Source organism: Pristis pectinata, chromosome 10, assembly GCF_009764475.1.
Source record: "Pristis pectinata isolate sPriPec2 chromosome 10, sPriPec2.1.pri, whole genome shotgun sequence".
Classification (NCBI taxonomy): domain Eukaryota; kingdom Metazoa; phylum Chordata; class Chondrichthyes; order Rhinopristiformes; family Pristidae; genus Pristis; species Pristis pectinata.
This window is the reverse complement of record NC_067414.1, coordinates 48,057,763-48,079,439: the sequence shown is the minus strand read 5'-3', so window position 1 is coordinate 48,079,439 and position 21,677 is coordinate 48,057,763. Positions and strand designations below refer to the sequence as shown.

At 38.1% G+C, this 21,677-nt stretch overlaps 1 protein-coding gene across 3 annotated transcripts in view; it reads right to left on the bottom strand.

Moving 5' to 3' along the window:
- Nucleotides 1–21,677, bottom strand: part of nkain2 (sodium/potassium transporting ATPase interacting 2) — a 375,717-nt gene that overhangs the window by 213,233 nt on the left and 140,807 nt on the right. For all 3 annotated transcript variants that reach the window (XM_052025318.1, XM_052025317.1, XM_052025319.1), the window contains one exon: nt 7,929–8,066. In XM_052025318.1, the coding sequence (XP_051881278.1) occupies nt 7,929–8,066 (138 nt within the window). The remainder of the gene's footprint in view (nt 1–7,928; nt 8,067–21,677) is intronic.

Sequence of the window (21,677 nt, the reverse complement as noted above, 5' to 3'; positions counted from 1 at the left end):
TAACATATTAATGTACTCCCCTTACTGCTGCTGTCAAGCTAACTGATTTAGTTCTGTGTTTTCTCTCTCCTGACTTTCTTAAATATTAGGCTTATATTTTTCCCTCCAATCTGTGGGAACTGCTTGAGAATCTATGGACTTTTGAAGATGACAATCTGTGCATCTATTACCTCCATGCCCACCTCCTTCAAAATCCCAGGATGCAGATTATTGTTTGAGGAAATTGATTGGCTTTCAGTCCCATTTATTTCTCCAAGACATTTTTTATCATACTGCTAATTTCTTTGAGCCCCTCATTTACTCTTGACTCATGAGTACAGCTCCAATAACAATGGACACCATCCAAAACAAAGCAATTCACTTGACTGGCACCAATTCCTACAACTAAACCATTCACTCTCTCAATCACTGATGCATTATAGCTGCAATGTACATCATCTGCAAAATGCTGTGACCTAACTTACTTCTTTACAGTCTTCACTGACAACATTCCCAAAAATATAGGGACAGCAGGTGTACAAGAACAACACAGCTGCAAGTTCTGATCCAAGTTGCACACCTTTCAGACTTGGACATGTGTCACTGTTCCTTTTTCATCACTGAGTCTAAATATTTCCTATTCAGCTGTATCTTCATCACACAAACTACTGTGAATCAAAGTGACAGTTCATCAGCACATTTTCTATGCTTATTAGAAATGGGCAATAAATGCTGGCCATGCTTGCAATGCACACAATTCATAGGTGAAGAAGAAGAATCTTGTTTCTTTTTAATCATTGCTGTGTATCATCACAAGAGAGCAAAATAAAAAGAAAAAGAGAAAAAACAAGATTAAAAAAAAATAGAAAATCATGAACAAAAATCTCATTGATGTTGTTTAGGAGTTAAGAATTATAAATATCCAGTGGGAATCTGTCCAGTTTTAATTTGAGGTTGGCCCAGGCATAAAATTAAAACCTGATCCAAACCCAATCTGAGTATTGTCAACCCAAGTCCAACATGGGCCTGTGAACATTTTATTTTATAGGGTCCTAACTTGAACCTGATACATAATTTCTCCTTTTACCTTTTCTCTGCCGACTATCTAGAGACCCAAACTGTACTTCCATATGAAGTAGAAATTCATTTTCACTTCTTCTGATCTTTGGACTGCATTCATTATTCATAAATATGATGTCCTCTACACTGGAGAAACCAATTTCAGATTGGGTCACTGCATTGTAGAGCACCTGTGTTTATTTGGCAGGGGTGACTGAGAACTCACAAGTGCCTATTCATGGCTCGAAGAGCCTAACATTTCATCACCTAGTTCTGCACATCCTACCTTGACTGCACTACAATAGACAGTGGCTTGACTATTCCTTTCTTTTTCAATCTTTTTATTGAATATCAAATTAATTCAAATTAATATACATAACATTAATAATTATACATGTGGTGCAAAGAGATCAGGATAACAATAATAACAGTTAATATTTATACTCACAAGGAGTAAAATATGTAATCTGGACCTCCCGCTCTCTTCCTAAGTGAACATGATACAAAAAAAAAGAAACTGAAAAGAAATTTGATTATATGAAAAGAAAACCTCCAAATCAAGAAAAAAAGTATAATAATAAACAAAAGCAAACCAAAAACTTCAAAAAAAACTGGACTGATATTTCTTCGGTTAAAAAAAACATTATTATGACATCAGCTCCGCTCCTCTATATTCAAAGGTTATTGAAGGGGAGTCGAAAAAGGTCTGCTTATATCATATGGAAATATTGAATAAATGGACTCCAAACTTCCTCAAATTTAAGCGAAGGATCAACAGTACCACTCCTAATTTTTTCTAAGTTTAAACATGTTATAGTTTGAGAAAACCATTGAAATGTGGTAGGGGGTATAGGGTCCTTCCATTTAAATAGAATGGATCTCTTGGCCATTAATGTAACAAAAGCAATCATACAACAAGCAGAAGCGGATAGATGGCCAGAATCCATCATTGGTAACCCAAAAATTGCAGTAATAGAATGGAGTTGTAGATCAATATTCAATACAGTTGAAACAATATTAAAAATGTCTTTCCAATATTTTTCCAAAAGAGGACAGGACCAAAACATATGTGTCAGGGAAGCCACCTCCGAATTACATCTGTCACATATAGGATTTATATGGTGATAAGAACAGGCTAACTTGTCCTTCGACATATGGGTCCTGTGAACCACCTTAAAAAGTGTCCAGCACACATTGAAGATGTATTAACTAATTGGAGAATTTTCTTCCATGTCTCTGTAGTTAAGAGTATCTGGAGTTCTCCTTCCCATTCATTCTTAATTTTATCAAGTGTCTCTGGACATATTTTCATAATCAGATCATAAATTATTGCTATCAAGCCTGTCTGATAAGGATTAAAACCTAAGATTTTTCCCGTAATTTCAGTTTTATATAGTATCAGAAAAGAAGGTGGTGACTTTTAAAAAGTTTCTAATCTGTAAATATCAAAAAAAATGTGATCTAGGCAAATTGTATTTATTAGACAGCTGTTCAAAAGACATAAAACAGTTATCAATGAATAAATCACAAAAGCATGTTATTCCCTTCTTTTTCCACAAAGAAAAAGCTAAGTCAATTCTGGATGGTTGGCTTGACTATTCCAAGTCACTGTCTGATCCAGCAGACCAGAGGAAAACTGTGAGGAAGGATAGGCAGTTGAAAGGGCAAAATTACAGTCAGTTGGATGGGCTAAAGTGTGTCTACTTTAATGCGATAAGTATCAGAAGCAAGGTTGATGAACTTAGAGCATGGGTAAGTATGTGGAACTATGATGTGGTGGCCATTACAGAGACTTGGCTGACGCAAGGGCAGGAATGGCTGCTGGATATTCCAGGGTTTAGGTATTTCAAAAGGGACAGGGATGGAGGTAAAAGAGGTGGGGGAGTGGTTTTGCTGATCAGGGACAGTGTCACAGCTGTAGAAAGGGAGGATGTCCGAGAGGAATCGTCCACTGTGTCAATGTGGGTGGAAGTCAGAAACAGGAAGGGAGCAATCACTCTATTGGGAGTATTCTACAGACCGCCCCCCTCCCCTCACCCCCCCCCCCCCCCCCAATAGCAACAGAGATGCTGAGGAGCAGATCAGGAGGCAGATTTTGGAGAGGTGCAAAAATAACAGGGTTGTTCTCATGGGTGATTTCTACTTCCCTAATATTGATTGGCACCTCCTTACTGTAAAGGGGATAGATGGGACGGAGTTTGTTCGGTGTGTACAGAAAGGATTCCTGACACAGTGTGTGGACAGGCCGACTAAAGGAGAGGCCATACTGGACCTGGTACTGGGCAACGAGCCTGATCAGGTTTCAAATCTCTCGGTGGGAGAGTATTTTGGAGATAGTGACCATAACTCCTTGACCTTTGGGAGGGATACGAGCAGATGATATGGGAAAGTATTTAACTGGGGCAGGGGGAATTATGATGCTATTAGGCAGGAATTTGGGAGCATAAATTGGGAACAGATGTTCTTGGGGAAGTGCACAGTGGAAATGTGGAGGTTGTTTAGGGAATATTTGCATGGGGCTCTGGATAGGTTTGTCCCATTGAGGCAGAGTAAGGATGGTAGAGTGAAGGAACTGTGGTTGACACGAGATGTAGAATGTCTTGTCAAGAGGAAGAAAGAAGCTTACCTGAGGTTTAGAAAGCATGGATCGGACAGGGCTCTGGAGAGTTACAAGGTTGCCAGGAGGAAGCTTAAGAATGGACTTAGCAGAGCTAGAAGGGGACATGAGAAGGCCTTGGCAAGTATGATTAAGGAAAACCCCAAGGCATTCTACACGTATCTGAAGAGTAGGAGGATGACTAGAGTGAGGGTAGGACCGATCAGGGATAAAAGAGGAAACATGTGCCTGGAGTTGGAAGAGGTAGGGGAGGTCCTTAATGAATACTTTGCTTCGGTATTCACCAGTGAGAGAGGGACCTTGACGTTTGTGAGGATGGCATATGACAGGCTGATATGCTAGGGCACGTCGACGTGAGGAAAGAGGATGTGCTGGAAATTTTGAAAAATATTAGGATAGATAAGTCATTGGGGCTGAGCGGGATATATCCAAGGTTATTACGAGAGAAGAGATTCCTGTGCCTTTAGCGATGATCTTTGCGTCCTCACTGACCACAGGAGTAGTGCCAGATGATTGGAGGGTGGAAAATGTTGTTCCTATGTTTAAGAAAGGGAATAGGGATAACCCTGGGAATTACAGACCAGTGAGTCTTACTTCAGTGGTGGAAAAATTACTGGAGAAGATTCTTAGAGACAGGATTTATGGACATTCAGAGAAGCATAGGCTGATGAGGGACAGTCAGCATGTCTTTGTGAGGGGCAGGTCGTGCCTCACGAGCCTGAATGAATTCTTTGAGGATGTGACAAAGCACATTGATGAAGGTAGAGCAGTGGATGTGGTGTACATGGATTTTAGTAAGGCGTTTGATAAGGTTCCTCATGGAAGGCTTATTCAGAAAGTCAGGAGGCATGGGACCCACGGAAACTTGGCTGTGTGGATTCAGAATTGGCTCGCCCATAGAAGACAGAGGGTGGTGGTAGATGGAGCATATCCTGTCTGGAGGTCGGTGGACAGTGGTGTTCCGCAGGGATCTGTTCTGAGACCTCTGCTCTTTGTGATTATTATAAATGACTTGGATGAGGATGTGGAAGGGTGGGTTAGTAAGTTTGCTGATGATACAAAGGTTGGTGGTGTTGTGGATAGTGTAGAAGTTTGCTGTAGATTACAACAGGATATTGATAGAATGCAGAGCTAGGCTGAGAAGTGGCAGATGGCGTTCAACCCGGATAAGTGTGAAGTGATACACTTCAGGAGATCAAAATTGAAGGCAGAATACAAGGTTAATGGCAGGACTCTTAGCAGTGTGGAGGAACAGAGGGATCTTGGGGTCCACGTCCACAGATCCCTCAAGGTTGCCGTGCAGGTCAATAGGGTTGTTAAGCAGGCGTATGGAGTGTTGGCCTTCATTAATTGGGGTATTGAGTTCAAGAGCCACAAGGCGATGTTGCAGCTCTATAGAACTCTGGTTAGACCACACTTGGAGTATTGTGTTCAGTTCCGGTTGCCTCATTATAGGAAGGATGTGGAAGGTTTCGAGAGGGTGCAGAGGAGATTTACCAGGATGTTGCCTGGATTGGAGAGCATGTCTTATGAGGATAGGTTGTGTGAGCTAGATCTTAGAGCAGGATAAAATGTCAGCACCACATTGTGGGCTGAAGGGCCTGTACTGTGCTGTAGTGTTCTATGTTCTATGTTCTAGACCAATAGTCTGGAGAGAGGTAGTGTGGGGATGGATCCTGGGTCCTGTGTCATGTTGGGTTGGAAAGTTTGGGTCTAGGCCCATTGCTGACAGATTGGCAGCAGGGACAGAATTACTCTGGAATGGACATGTTTGGATCTTTTTTTTAATTCACTTATTCTTTAAAGAAGATCAACATTTTGAAATAAGATCAAATGGCAGATATTCATGTATAAAGAGCAGGCCTGATCCAGCCTGAGCCTGAGGGCTTAGAGTTCATTTTTGATACCTGACCCGGGCCCAACGTGCATTGCTAGATTCTGTCAGGCTCAGATCAGGAAACCAGGGTCTAACTTTAATGAATGCTTTTTTTATTGTATTTAAGCATTTATTGACCTCATCTGAAGTGTGTATATCTTTCTTTACCATAGAACCATAGAACAACACGGCACAATACAGACCCTTCGGCCCACCATGTTGTGCCGCCCTTCAAACCACACCTAAGACTATCTAACCCCTTCCTCCCACATATCCCTCTATAACTTAAATTCCTCCATATGCTTATCTAACAATCTCTTGAACTTGTCCAACGTGTCAGCCTCCACCACCACCCCAGGCAGCACACTCCATGCACCAACCACTCTCTGGGTGAAAATCCTCCCTCTGACATCATCCTTGAACTTCCCACCCAATACCAATACCTTAAAGCCATGTCCTCTTGTTTTAAGCATTGGCACCCTGGGAAAGAGGCGCTGGCTGTCCACTTTGGCTATTTACACCCAAATTAGATTTGGGCTGAGCCAAATGCAGTTAAAATAAATTTGGTTGTTCAATTTATCATAAAAATATAACAGTACTATTGAACATAGTAAAAACAGATTACCCCAGCCCACCAAAAGTTCTGCATATTGAATAATCTTCCTTATAATTATTTCCATTCTTAATATATATTAAAAAAATTTAAATAAATAAATACATTAATATGAATAAGCATGATGAGCTGAACAGTCTCTTGTGTCATTCTAAAATCCTATTTAGAAACACATTGGCAGTTAAACAATACAGCATAGCCATGCCCTTAACAAACTAATTAATCTATTAGCTTGTCTATAATCAACTTATTTTGACCTATACCAAAAACATTGACTCAAATGACATTTATGAAGCAGAATTCACTAGTGTTAATGAAGTGCTACTTAGTTATTATTTCTATATGTTGGACTCCTATGCATCACCTCCCCCCACCCTTAATTGAATCAAGGTATGGTTCTTTCAGGATTTGCCAATGGGCCAGGAACACTTTGTATCTAGGACCTCAGCTTTATGCCAACCATTCCTGGTGCATTAACACAGCCCCATTCATTTAAAATGATAATTAAAAGGTAAATTTATATTTTTTTCTTTATTTCAATATTAATTTATGTTTTAAATTAATAGTAACCTTGTCTTTAAGTAAATGCATATTTTTTATATTTTTTTATTTTAAAGTATTTTTTTTATCATCTCAGACAGTTGAAACAATGAAAAGGCTTCTGATAGCATGAGCTGTCAGTTGACTATCAGAGTTACACATGGGTCATGCCTTAATCACCATCAGCCTTGGCCTACTCAATGCTTGCTGACCAATGTGCTTTGCAAAAGTACCTCTCACTAACACTGAATGTGTGTTGGGAGCCACATAGCTGCAAAGAGTTAATGTCTGAGGGGCTAGCACATATGCTGACAGTCAGGCATGAGTGGGTGTCAGCTCAATCTAGTCCATTGTCTTTATTTCTCTCATCATCAGTCACCAAAACTGTTGAGTATTTCCAGTATTCCCTGCTTTAATTCCAAATTCATCCTTATTTATGGTTTAGTCTTCTGGCACAGATAAATATTGATATCCACAAATAAAATAAGTTCAAAGATCACAGTTAGAAAATAATGTTCAAGTGAAAATATTTTTACAATCATACAAGAATTGTTAAAAATTATGCTCTGACTCTCCCAGTGTTGTAAAAAAATCTGCTGTCAAACCAACCCATATTAGAATTATGTAACCTTACAATATGTTTTCTGTTATTCTTATTCCTATTTTAAAAAAAACTCATTATGGTGATGATTAAGATATTGCTAAACGAAGTGTTGGGCAATGTGACTTGCAGAGCATCTCCAATGCATTTTGAGCATTTATGGCAGCATCCATTTTAGCTTCTAGATACAAAATATAGTCTTGCTTATTAACCAGACAGTGATACCACATGTACTTCAGTGTAATGAATAACCTAAATCTTAGAATTATGCAGCTGTGGCATATATAGATATGTATTATAAATCACACCTTGATATCTCAATAATTTGTAATTTACTTGTAAACACATGAGAATCAGTTTAAAGTAATCATTCACAGCCATAGGTAACTATAATCAATCTTTGAAGGTATCTAATCACTTAACTCTACATTTCAAACTAAAATAACAGAAAATTAAAACATGATTCAAAAGGTTAGCTCAAAGACCAAATAAAACAAAGCGACTTGTGATGTCCTCTGCTTAATTTTCTAATTCAGTTACCTCTTAAAGTAGTATGAAAAATTAACATCCTCTTTCTTGAACTTATTTCCCTCTATATCTCTTGACACAGTTAATACTTTAGAACTTTAAGTGTTCTACTCACCCTGATTACATATCGCTGTCTGAACTGGATGGTCCCAAATAGGCCAAAAATGATAGTAATAATATGCAAGAAGTTAGCCAGGATAGGTGCCCATTGGTAGCCAAGGAAATCAAAGATCTGTCTCTCCAACACAAACACCTGTTTAAAAAAATATAGAAAAGAAACATAAGTATAACAGTCATAGAATCATAGAGTTGTATAGCACAGAAATGGCCTCTTCGTCCCGCCACATCATGCAGCTTAGACATAGAATATAAGAGTTGGAACAATCACACTTTAATCCAAGTATGGTCTAACCAGTGTTTTGTAAAATTGCAACATAATGTTCCAACTCTTATATTCTATGTCTAAGATGCATCTTTTTGGCCATTTACATTAATCCTATTTGTCCACATTAGGCCTGTGACCTTCTATGCCTTGCCTACTTAAGTGTCTGCCTAAATGTCTCATTACTGTAGTGACTGTATCTGACTGCACCAGCTCCTCCGGCAGCGAATTCTAGATATCAACCACTTTTAAAATTCCTTCCTCTCACCTTAAAATTATGTCCTCTTGTTTTTGATATCCCTACCATGGGAAAAGATTCTGACTATCTGGACTACTTATGACTCTATCAGATCAACCGTCAGCCTCCTTCATTGCAGGGGAAAGAAACCAAGCCTATTCAATCTCTCTCCATACCTAATGTCCTCCAACCCAGGTAACATCCTGGTGATACTCCCCTGCACTCTCTCCAGCACAACCACATCCTTCCTTTCGTGTGGTGTAGAACTTCACTCCAAGTATGGTCTAACCAGTGTTTTGTAAAATTGCAACATAACGTTCCAACTCTTATATTCTATGTCCAGATCTATGAAGGCAAGCATGCCATATGTCTTCTTACCACCCTGTCTACCTATGTTGCCACTTTCAGGGAACCATGGACTTGAACCCCAAGATCGCTCTGTCCATCAAAATTCCTTAACAACTTACTATTTACTGTATATGTCCTACCCTTATTTGACTTCCTAAAATGCATCATCTTGCACTTGTCAATATTAAATGCCAATGCACTGACCAACTTAACATCCAATTAATGTCCTGCTCTAGTCTTAGACAACCATCTTCACTATCCATAATACCACTAACTTTCATGTCATCTACAAACTTATTAATCATTGCTTCTACGTTCACATCCAAGGCATGAAAATATATCACAAACAATGGTCCCAGCAGCGATCCCTACAATACACCACTGGTCACAGACTTCAGTTACCATAGAACATCAGCATGATAATTTCCATGCTGTTTCGAAGTCACATCATTTTTGTTTCTGCTTTAAGACTAGTTTTCAAAGAACATCTCAAGTATAAAATGCATTAGTCACAAAGAATTTTACAAACAGGAATCTGAATAAAATTAACATTTTGAATTATAAGTGAAATGCTTTCACCTTTAACATGTATTAGAAGTTAATAAATGTGATATATAATTAAAGTTGTGTTACACTTAAAACATCACACTTTTATTTCCCCATCAATTTCTGATTGTGTTACTGAAAATTCAGAGATATTAAGGTAATTGAAACAAAGACACAATTTTTCATTCGGTATTTTGGACAGCAATATTGGATAACCCTCACTAATGAGCACAAGGAACACAGCTTTTATTAAATGGTGCTCAGTTGTCCTTATTAAGACAGGATGCCAAATAAATGCTGGCTGCTCAACATAAGAATTTTAACATTCAACCAGATATAACCATGCTGTCAAATGGGGGTTGGCCACCCATTTGTTTGTGGTTTCAGCATCACTTAATATTGCAGTATGAAGTACAGATCCGATCTGTACCACTCAAAGGTGAGGTGCTGTAGATCATGAAAACCAGTGTGCAGGTGATTGGGACTTGCTAAAGACTATTGGTTTAACAGAGGAGAGCACAGTTCTGTGACATTCCAGAGATTCATTAGAGAGATGCTTAGAGGAGAGATGTCCCATTTCATACAATGGCCAGGAAAGCCTCCACAACTCAGAAAATAGAGGGAGGAGATCATTGTGGTATTCATTAACAAGAGACAAGCCACAAGAATTGTGATGTGGAATTGTAAGAAGCCCCAAGAATAACATTACAAATTTCTTTCAATCTGGAGAATATTTCTTCAGATTTGGAAACCGCTATCGTCATTCCATTTAAGAACAATGAGAGAAGGGAACCAGGGAATTGGGCCAATTAACTTAACATCTGTTGTTGGGACATTACAAGAATCTATAATTAAGGACAGAATGACTGAACACCTTGAGGTGTTTCAGTGGATAAGAGATAGCTAACATTGTTTCCGAAATTGTAAAACATTCTTTGTGGACTTCACTGATTATTTTTATATGAGTGATGACTAAAGTAGTGAATAGGGAATATCAATAGGTGTTGTTTATATGGACTTTCAGGAAGTATTGATAAAGTCACTCATAACAGAATGCTAGAAAAAGTTGAACCTTGACTATATCTTCAATTAATAAATTAAAATAGATTAAAGATATCCAAAGATGCTTCATAGGCATGTCATCAAACATAAAATTGACGCTAAAGCACAATTAGAGTAGATAACCAAAACTTTGGACATGAGAAGTCAAGTTCAGAGTCAACAAAGGCACATTTGAAGATTTTAGATGCACTGAGGCAAGGACTGATTTGGAAAATGCTACAACTATGAAAATAGGCAATCATGACAAGAGCACTTATATGTGGTGCAAAAGTTAACTGTTGGTCAAACATAATATCAGGGTTGTGAATAGTCTAGTTCCATTTCATAGAGTTCCCAGGCAAGAGAGGTGGAGTCTTTGAGAACTGAAACCAAATAATTGACTAAAGAACACAAGAAAATGAGGAATAGGAGAAGGCCACTGGCCATTGACAGGCAGGTAAATCATTTCTACGGGTTTTGGAGATTAGGAATAGCACAGAATAAAAATTGGAGTCAGGTATTTCAGGACTGATGCTAAGAAACATCTACATGCATAGAGTGTTGAACATTTTGCATTGTCTTCTGATAACAGCAATTGATCCCAGATGAAATGTTAATTTTAAATCTGTGATAGATAATTTTTATTTAATATATGGTAGTAAGGATATAGGGTATTGGCAGGAACATGGAGTGTGACACGGATCAGCCATGACTTTGCTAAATGGCAGAAGCCCAACTTTTAAACCTCTCTTGACAGAATACTGCTCTCATCCCAGGAATTAGCCTGGCAAACCTCCTTGGGACTGCCTCATTGGTAGTATATCCCAGTCAGGTAAGGGGCCCAAAACTGTTTGCAGAAGTCCAGGTGTGACCTCAGCAACACCATGTACAATTGTAACAAAACTTCCATATTTCTCAGCATCAATTTGCACACACAGTCAAATATCCAATCATTAAAGACAGATCACCAAGAACTGAATGTAAGGCACTCACTAACACATTCTCATTCTTGCAAAACATGGTGGCACAAAACTATTGACAGGGAACCAATAGGTGGCAGGTGTGGCTACATCACCATACTCCTGTGGAAAAGGTGATACTGCCTCTGACTGAAGTCTTTATTAGAGTCTGTGGCCAGTAGCCTCAATTGTAACCTCAAACCATCTCCTTCTTGTCTTATCCCACAATCTTCTGATTCACAAACAGTAGATGGTGGAAATATACATGTGCTCCTTCCAGTTTTCTCCTTACTCATTTTCTCTCCTCACCACAACCCTATCTTTGTGCAAGTTCTGGTTGAACAGCAAGAGAAAAGTGAAGATCAAGGCACCATAGTCTAAAAATTCAGTGCAGGCCAAGTTCTACCATCAACCTTTTTGGGTATGGGCAAAACCCTTAAAAATTCTGCAGTGGCCCACAGCGTAGGATGCTACCGAATTGATTTAGATAGTCTTGTTTATACTGCACCGTTGTTCAATTAGGGTCTGGGAGATGATTGGGACTCAGAGTCAAAGTTGAGTTTATTGTTATATGCACAAGTAGATGTATGCATCGGTACAATGAAAAACTTACTAGCAGCAGCATCACAGACAAATAGCATCCGATAAGTAGCATTCACAAGAAAAACATAAATTAAACATAATTATAAACAATTTTTATGAGAAAGAACCCAATTAAAACAAAAAAATTCCACTGTAGTGCAAAGTGATCAAAGTGGTCATAATGTTGCTATATTGCAGTAGTGATTAGAGTTGTGCAGGTTGGTTCAAGAACCAAGTGGCTGAAGGGAAGTAGCTGTTCTTGAACCTGGTGGTATGGGACTTCAGGCTTCTGTACCTCCCGTAGCTGTGAGAAGATGGCATGACCTGAATGGTGGGGATCTCTGATGATAGATGTTGCCTTCTTGAGGTAGTGGTGTGGGACCCGAGGCTGCAGTGCAATGTTGGTGGGGGAGAATTGCAGAGGTCACCCAAGGAATCCAAACTGTAGGGAGTTTCCCAGTGCTAGACTTGGATCTACTGAGGGAAGGTGCCTTTAAACTGTGCTGCCACAGAGATAGTTAGGTTATTAAAACTTTGTTGCTTTGACAATGCCCAGTGACAGGCAATGTTCAGAATAAAATTGACTAATTCTCCAGGCATGACGAACAATCCCCTGATGTGCACATCTGATGGGGAAGAAACATCATTAGGACAAGTGTGATCTCCTGCTGGCATGGCTCAGTCAAATTTCTGGCATGGTGCGATTTGACTCTGAAATGCTCACAATTACATTCTGCTATGGACCAGCAGATCAATTTTCACTAGAAAAAAAGTGCTAGGCTTCTGAATTTTCAGAATTCTGTCGCATGATTCAGTACTCCAGCTACCAGCTCAGATAATGACAATCTGTGACATTTAAAGGATAGCTTATGGAATTAGTGCACAACATATGATTTGCGGGCCATATCTGAATCATGAGGTTCTTCCTTTTGGTCTGAACCAGAGTCTCTGATCTCACAGCAAGAGCCATGCAGATAGGAGGTCCTTCTGGCTTCTTTCCAGTCTGAACCAAACCATAAAAATTCCAACCTAATTAAATATATTTCAACTGTTCTTTAATGAAACTTGATGGTCTTCTATTTGTAATAAACTGAAGTTGCCAACCACCAGCTTGCAACCAATCCACTGTCAGTACTGGTTGTAAACATAAAGATCACTCCAGGCCATTGAGTTCTGATCCTTTAATGATCCAGAAATTTGGTGATATTCATTGGTTGTACCTTTTCTCAAATAATCCTCTAAAATGAGCAGCAAGAGACAGATAGCAATAAACTTAACTTTCTCTCAAGCAGCTATTCTGCATGCTCCCCAGAAGAGAATGAATCAATTCAGAGGCAACTGGCAAACACCTTGTCAAAGTTATTTCAAAAGTGGCAGGGCAGAGGTTATTATTAGAATCCTAAACCATTTGCCCTTACTGGAATAGAGGCCATTACCTGGAGCTATGGCAGACAGACAGCTGTTGGAAAATTGCAGGTCTGATGAGAGTTAAAGGAGAAGTTAAAATAGACAATCTATTTCCTTTCTCTTCCTATTGGACAATCACATTAGGACCCTCACTAGCTTAAGAGACCCTGTCTGTTGTGCTATTTTTAAATATGGTGGCACTGTTGTTGGGAATTTCCACAAGGTAGAAAGGAGAAAAGTTCTCCCATTCACTCACTGCAGTTTCTGCAGAAGCAATGTTTATGCAGTGCATCCAGGAAGCAGTCAAGGGGAAATTTCTAATCTATTTCTATGTGAAGGCATTCCATTAGTTTCCAAAGTAAATGGCTTGCTCTGCCCTTTGGACTGTAATTACTGTTCAACTTCTGGGGTAAAATACCGAATTAGTTAAACCCAAGTAATCCAGCTGGTTACACTGCCAATCGAGACCACATCCAGTTCTTTACAGAGGATATGAAAGTATTGGATTGGATGTAGAAAAGGTTTACCAGAATAATTCTAAAGATGAAGGACTAGATGCTTAAACTAGAGAAGGCAAGTTTATCCTTGGAGCAAAGAAAGTTCAAAGGAGATTTGATAGAGATCTATAAGATCATTACTGGTTTAGTTAGGGTGATTAGCAGATGATCAAGAAATAGTAAGCACCAATTTATAGGTTCGGGCAAATTATACAAAGGGGAGGAGGAATGCTGTTGGTGGTGGATGTGTGAGAAAAATCTGTTTTAACAGGAATCATGCAGACAGTACTTATGATCTGGAACTTACTGCCTGTAATTCTGGTGGAATCAGAACAAATCACAACTTTTAAAAAGGAACTGCATAGGCACTTGAGGGAAATGCTTGGGAATGAGACTGTTGAAACATGGCTAGTAATTTACTTGATAGGAACATACATGTTTAACTTTGTGCTTATTATGTTTTGGACACTGCATTCATATTGCTGTTAAGATTTCAAGGCTGATCAGCTTGTAATGTTTGTCTTTTGCCTGCCTATCTCAACAAAACAATAATAGCAAAACTGTAGAATGACATTTTCATGTATTAGATCTAGTGTCAAAACTAGCTAGGTAACTGTGATTTGTAAAAGAAAGCAGTTTCTGACACTAGTGCTATTTTCCCAACTGAGCATAAGACTGTACAACTACATTTACCCCTGTGCCAGTAAATAAAGAAACATTCCTCTAATAAACAGATGTAACACCGTTTCAAGATTTTCATCTATAATGTTTATGTATGTGCACTAGTATAATGAACAAAGTTAAGTTTCCATAAAAGAATAATTAACAAATATTATACATTACATTTCTGCCATTTTCTCAGGCTGCTCAGGAGGACACTAATTGCAAGAGACCAGCTGCTTTGTCTGTGCATCCATTCATTAGCAAAGCAAGAATTGCCATAATTTGATGAAATAGATTGTTACACACAGTATGATTTTGTATCTTAAATGAATAACACCATAAAATCTCCATAGAATTGAAATACAAAATAAAGCACATTGTAGATAACTTCCAAAGAATTAGGAAGTAAATCTGTCACTCTCACTGCATACCCGTCTAATATTACACCTTCTATAATTAATAGTCCAGGTCCCATGTCTTTATTTGCTTATAACAAACAGAAGGCAAATGAATAACAAATGTTTCTCCATCTGTTTCCTAAATAAATGTAGGCAACTAAAGAGATCTGGTTCAAGGCACTCAATTAGGATCGACTTATCAAACACATATTCACCCACATGTACTGAACCCATATGGGTTCTCATAAGGACTTTACAAGTAACATGGAAAAGTCTCCAATAGTTCATTATCTGTGTTGGTTGCCTAGATGTGGCAACTTTTCCTGACATTTCTGTGGATTTTTAACTGCAAGAAATATATTGGGATGAATACAATAGCAGCAAAGTTGTAGCAGGACATAAATTCCAAGGATTTATAATGGCACCATGGTCACAGCTGGTTTCACAAGATCATGTAATTTATTATCTGTGCAGACACTGGCATATTTTATACTGTCATACAATCCCCACTTCAAGTCACTGGAAGAGAATTGTGTTGGTAACTGATGATAGAAGCTGAAGAATTGTATTATTTGTTGAACCTTGAATTTGAAATATTCATCTACTGAGAAAAATATCCTTAAAATTTTACCCATTATTGCTCATCAGTTGGCTGAATTCTAGAAATACACGAGAATTTCTTGTGCCCTGTTTTACTAAGATACAAAAGAGAAGAAAGACACCAGGTTTTATTTTCATGTTTGGTAATGTTGCAGGAGGTATTATTTGTCCTTAAAATTCTTGTGAATGATGTGATCATTCTCCTAATGAGGGATACTGTTTCAACAGTAGAAGGGGATGGTAGGTGATTATCAACAGAACATTTCCTTTTCTCACTGAATTTGAAGATATAGTGGCCTAGTAATTCACAATGCCATAAAATATGCCAATGACTGTTCTGGTCATAGGTTTGCCATTACAAGATTTAGTCTTGTCCAGGACCTTGGGAACTACTGATCACCTACTCATTCCACAATGCAAATGAAAATAAGATGAGTCTGGGACAAGAGTGAGGTCTGAGAGATCAAGTGACTGGGAACCTGAACAGAGTCTAAGGTGGATGATAGGAGGGCAGGGAAGGGAGAGGTGTCTGGAGATTGGGGCTAGAGTCCAGAGATCAGGGATATTGTTAGGATGTGATGCTGGCATGGTGAAGAGGGGAGTGGTGGAGTTAGCAAAGTTGTGAGCATGAGTTGGGGACTAAACGAGAATAGATATATTTAAAAATATCAAAGGAGGCCTTTGTGGATTTGGTTCCCATTGGCTGGGACTTTATTAAGATTCCTTTATAAATTGAAGGTCATACATTGCTTTACAAACATGACTGCTCTCTGAGTGACCAAGGGAAGTTGCTTCCCAGAATGAAGCAATCTTAATTTCTTGACCCACACTCCAAAGGGAATTGTACCATCAGTGCTGTGCTGATGTGCAATCATTAGCATTTCAGTTAAATTTCTAGATTGAAATGCTTTGGCCTGAAATGGTCACAATTGCATTTCACACTGAAAATAAGCAATTTTAATTTTTGTACTGCTGAAAAATAAGTTATAGTGAATCCCAAAGTTAATTCCATCTTACTGTACCTATGTGGATCAGGACATATGATGATGACAAACGTAGCAGATGGGACATTGGCTAATTGACATACATCAATAGGTATGTGGTTAGTGCATGAAAGTGGAACTGAGATAAAAGATCAGCCACAATCTTATTGACTGGTGGAGAAAGCATGGAGGGGGGGCACTGAATGGTCTACTCCTGTTTCTATTTCTTATTTACAATTATTTCAGGATTTATTTCAGAATTCATTGGGACAATAGTCCAACTTGATATACACCAGCAACACGAAAGTATAAAGCCGAATATACAAATGATAAATGTCATTTTGAGACAGTTGTTAACAAAGGGAATATTTGCAACAAAATTATCAACTAGAAGATTGACTAGATTCAAATAAAATTAAAGAATTTTTTGAGTTAGATATATGAAATACACTTTTTTGTCACAATTCAGTGGAAGGAAGAAAAAAGGCAGGAAAAGAGCACATATACTAAAAAAAATCAAAAGGAAAGTTAATGAAAAATTCCAGGAGGTCAGAGAAGATTAAGGTCACCATCAGTCAAAGACAGGCAGATAATTATGTATCAGCAAGAATTAACTTCCTGAAAATAGGGACAAAAACAAGTGCTGAACTAGAAAACCAGATGTAGAAAGATAAGATATCAGTATCCTGGAATCAAGTCCCAGCATTTCACTAGGAGCTTAGAAAACTAACTACAATCCCAACTCAAAGAGTCATAAGAATCATGGAATGATCTAGCACAGCTGGCAACAAATTGGAACACCTTGTCGCTTCCTGCTCTTAGAAAGAGTTGACCAATTAGCCCAATTCCTCTGCCCTTTCCCTATTACCTTCCAAATGTTCCCTTTCAATTACTTACCTGTTCCCTGATAAATATTGTAATTGAATCTGCTTCCACTAGCATTTTATGTAGTAGACTCCTGATTACAACAACTTGATGCATAAACTATTGCTCCTCATCTTCCATTTTTTTCTGAAAAATGTCTCAAATCTATATCTTCTGATGGGGGAACCTTCTGCCATTGAAAATTGATTCTCCTTCTTTATACTTCCTAATCTCCATCTGATTTTGAAATTCTCTGTTAGATATCCCTTCAACATTATCTGCTCAAATGAGAACAATCTCTGTTAATCTAGTTTCTGCACATAATCAAAATTCCACTTTCATTGGACCATTCCATAAATCTTATCTCCATCCTCCCTTAAGGATTTGACATCCTTCTTCAAACACCTTTCCTTGGCTTGCATCTAATAAGTAATTTACAAAAGCTCAGGATTACCTCCTTGTTTTTAAATTTCCAATGCCTCTATTTTCTAAGGCACCATTTCAGCATTCTCGATGTCACCTGCCACCTTTAACAATTTGTGTACTTACATCACTGGTCCCCCCCCCCCCAATAAAAACAGTACATGCTGGAGATGCTCACCAGGTCAGGCAGCATCTTTGGAGAGCCAGAGTTCAACATCCAGGTCAATAACTTTTCATAAGGACCTTTCCACTGTAAGATTCAGAGGGAGGACTGTCTGAGTATATCTATTGTTACTATCTGCTCTTGTCCCATAGAACTTATTTCAATTTGCCTCTATGCTTCCTCCTCTTGTTTAGTCTTTTCCCACGTTGGTGTGTGACAGCTCTGATACCCTTCAACAATTTGACAGGTTCCAAATTCTTGGTCACAATTGGCTCATTTTTCACTTAGGATATCGAAACCTTTCACATCTTCATCCAACACCAGGACAGCCTTAGGACAGTTTGCCTCTTTGTTGAACAGAGAGCCAACCAGTCCCCCTCTAACAATGCCTTCCTTTGCCTGACTGAATGTTTTCTCCTTTAATTCCTCTCTTCCTCCATATCAAAGGGATAACCATGCAAGCTTACAGGGGACCAAGCCACACCTGTTTCTTTATGTGACGTGTGGAATAGTTCTTGCTTTCATGTTATTCAGTGATCAGTGCAGCTTAGCCAGCTGTCAGTGTATTTCTATAGAATGGGCTTGTTCAGGCCTCACCATACAAAACCAATTGCTGCTGAAAGGCCCAACATAGTCCATGGCCTCATTGACTGGACTTCTGATCCAACTTCCAAAATGGAACTGCTGCTTGAAGTTTCAAACAAAGTATATTCAGAACAGGCAAAAAGAGGTGGCAAATTGCACCCAGAAATTTCTGAACCATGTACATTTGCCAAAGTATTCATTGGACTGATTGTTTGAAGCTGTAAACTGGCTGCATTTGGAGCTAGATTCAGTGAAGAATACAGATCACCCTCACTGATTAGGTAGATAAAGATAACCTTAAAAGAGGTTGGAGGCCACATTTGATAGAAATTGTCTCTGAAATAATAAGCATTTTCTTGTAGAGATTTTGCAGATATGGGATCAATCTTTGAATGATGGGCATACATCAGTTTTATATATAGGGTTCAGAACTGAGATTAAAAAATGGCCAAATGAAAATAAAACTTATCGACTGGAAAAAAAGAAATGTGAAACTTAAATCAGAGAATACAGTGAGACAAAGAATTATGATAGTTGATGGTCAATGAAGAAGTACTAAGCATAGAGTCATCACAGATAACTCATCATGCTTGGTTAGAACTGTGAAAAGAGCATGCAAGAAATAAACTAACAATCAGTCACTGCAATGCAAAATGACTGGAGATTTTGTAGAACCAAGAGCATGCAGTCTGAAAAAGTTGATGGCAAGGGTAATCATCAGTAAAATAATAGATTGAGCAAGAAACCAAGCAGAGGTAGTCATTGATATGATGAAAGAAGACAATGTGAACAATATAGAGCCAAATACACTGAGTAATTGAAAAAGGAGTCAAAGGATAAGCTTTCAAATGCAGCATAGAAGGAGTGATTTAAAAAAGGGAGGCATGTTCTCATTCACATGTAAAGAGAAAATGTATACAAAACCATTGTCAACAGAATAAAGAAAATATACATAGTGCATAATTTTAATTATAATTTATGAGTAATCCTGGACTTCAATGTCTTCTAAGTTTAAATTTCTATTTGGTAAAGTCTGGCAAGTTCATTATACTGGTGGACAACAGTCAGGTGTAGAAAATGACCTTCAAAATAAAAAGGCATCACTACCTGCTGTACATTTTCCCTCACTTGTATGCAGAGTTTATTCACAATGATTACAGTAATTCACTTTGACTAGCTGTCTCAATAGAAATTATTGAAAATCTCATTTGTGCCTATTAACTAATTATTCTACTATTCTGTTGAATATATATCATTATCAATGTTTTAGCATTTTTAGAGGAGTCACTTGGATTCTCACAGATGAAAAACTACAAAAGGTTTTACAATTTTAACTTCCAATAAATAATGTACACTTGTATTTCTTATTGATAACAATCAGTAGTTACAATTTGCACCTTAGCTAGGTGCTAGGTATGGGTATCTGGTTGGTTGTCAGGAAGAATTATGTGCTTCAGTCCTGAGGCTGATTGAAATTGCACATTTTTTGAATCAAGCTGGAGCTTAATGCAAAGCAACAACATCTACAAATTCTTTGTGCTTTTGTAAACAGATGTCAGTTCAAAGATTAAGATTTCAACATGTGAAACTGCAAATTTTAAAGTATGATGAGGTTATCTGCTTCCAAATTATTGATTAATGAACTCAAATACGAGTCAGAAAATGGACCAAGTTCATAAGAACAATATTTTCAAAAATGAGTTGACATGCCAAATGTTATACTTCAGAACTTTATGCATTGAACCCATAAAACATTCTGAGAGAGCAATGTGTTTGAGATCAAATGTGTAAAGGGAGATGTTAATTTGTACCAGAATATTCAGTACTAAAGTTGGAATGTACACTGTACATTGATAAGAATTTCCTTCTCTTCCACCAGACCAAATTTCAATAAAGATGGAGGTACTATTTGGTCCTGTTTTCAGAAGGAAGTTCGAAAATAATGGGTCAAAAAAAAAACTGGAACACTATTCATTGTAGTATTCCAATTGATAAAAATCAGAATTAAAATGAGGAGCTGATCCACCAGCTTATGTCAAAGGTTGAGTAATCTTCTAAATTATAACGAGACTTCAAATCAAGCTATTGCTTAAGTTCAACATAAAGTGTATTGAAAACATTTGAGGTAACTGCCTGCTCACTGCTGTTTCCAAAAATTATATTGCATCTTGGTATTGGTTTATTATTGTCACTTGTACCGAGGTACAGTGAAAAACTTGTTTTGCATACCGATCATACAGGTCAATTCATTACACAGTACAGTTACATTGGGTTAGCACAGAGTCCATTGATGTAGTACAGGTAAAAACAGTAACAGTACAGCGTAAAGTGTCACAGCTACATAAAATGCAGTACATCTGCCCCAAATCTGAGAAAATGTCATAATTTACAAATAAGAGTATTATGCCATAAGCTATTATGCTGATCTTTTGAGTCTTACACTAAATTGATTGAATTTTTGCAGCATTATAAGTTTTACTTATGAGCAAATTGATCTCAGCACTTTAGTACAGGGTGCTGTTCAAGTTGGGGTATAAAAAGAAATATAGTGATAAGCTGCATTATGGTTGGACAGAGAGATGTTATTCTCTGCAGCCACGTGTCTGATCCATGAAGGCCATGTTGCCTACGTGGTGCAGAAATAAGGACATCTTCTTGAGGCTGGACCACAACTTTAGGTGAGAGGGGAAAGATCCAGTTGCTGTGGTTCATATGGGACCCAATGACGTAGATAAGATAAAGGAAGATGTTCTGCTGAGGGGAAAACAACAGCTTTGGTCCAAATTATAAAGCACAACTACATACACTACAACTAGGCAAAGGGGAAACAGATCATCAAATTAAACACATGGCTCAAAGATAGCTCTGGGAGAAATGGGTTTCAATTTATGAGGCACTAACAACAGTACTGAGAAAGAGGGAGTTGTTCCATTGAATTGGACTGGGACCAGTGTCCTAGTAAATCAAATAACTGGGATTTTAAAGTAAGCTTCTGGTTAGAGGAAATGTAGAAAGGTAAAGAGAAGAGAAAGCAAGAGGGCAGGGGGACAAAGTGGCTAATGAAAATCTGATTCTGTCAGCAAAAAACAATGCTTACCAACATAAAAGTATACTTACAATTAAAATCAGAACAGGGAAAAAGGTTACAACGACAAAATTGAAGATTGAAAAACACAGTGTTTTTC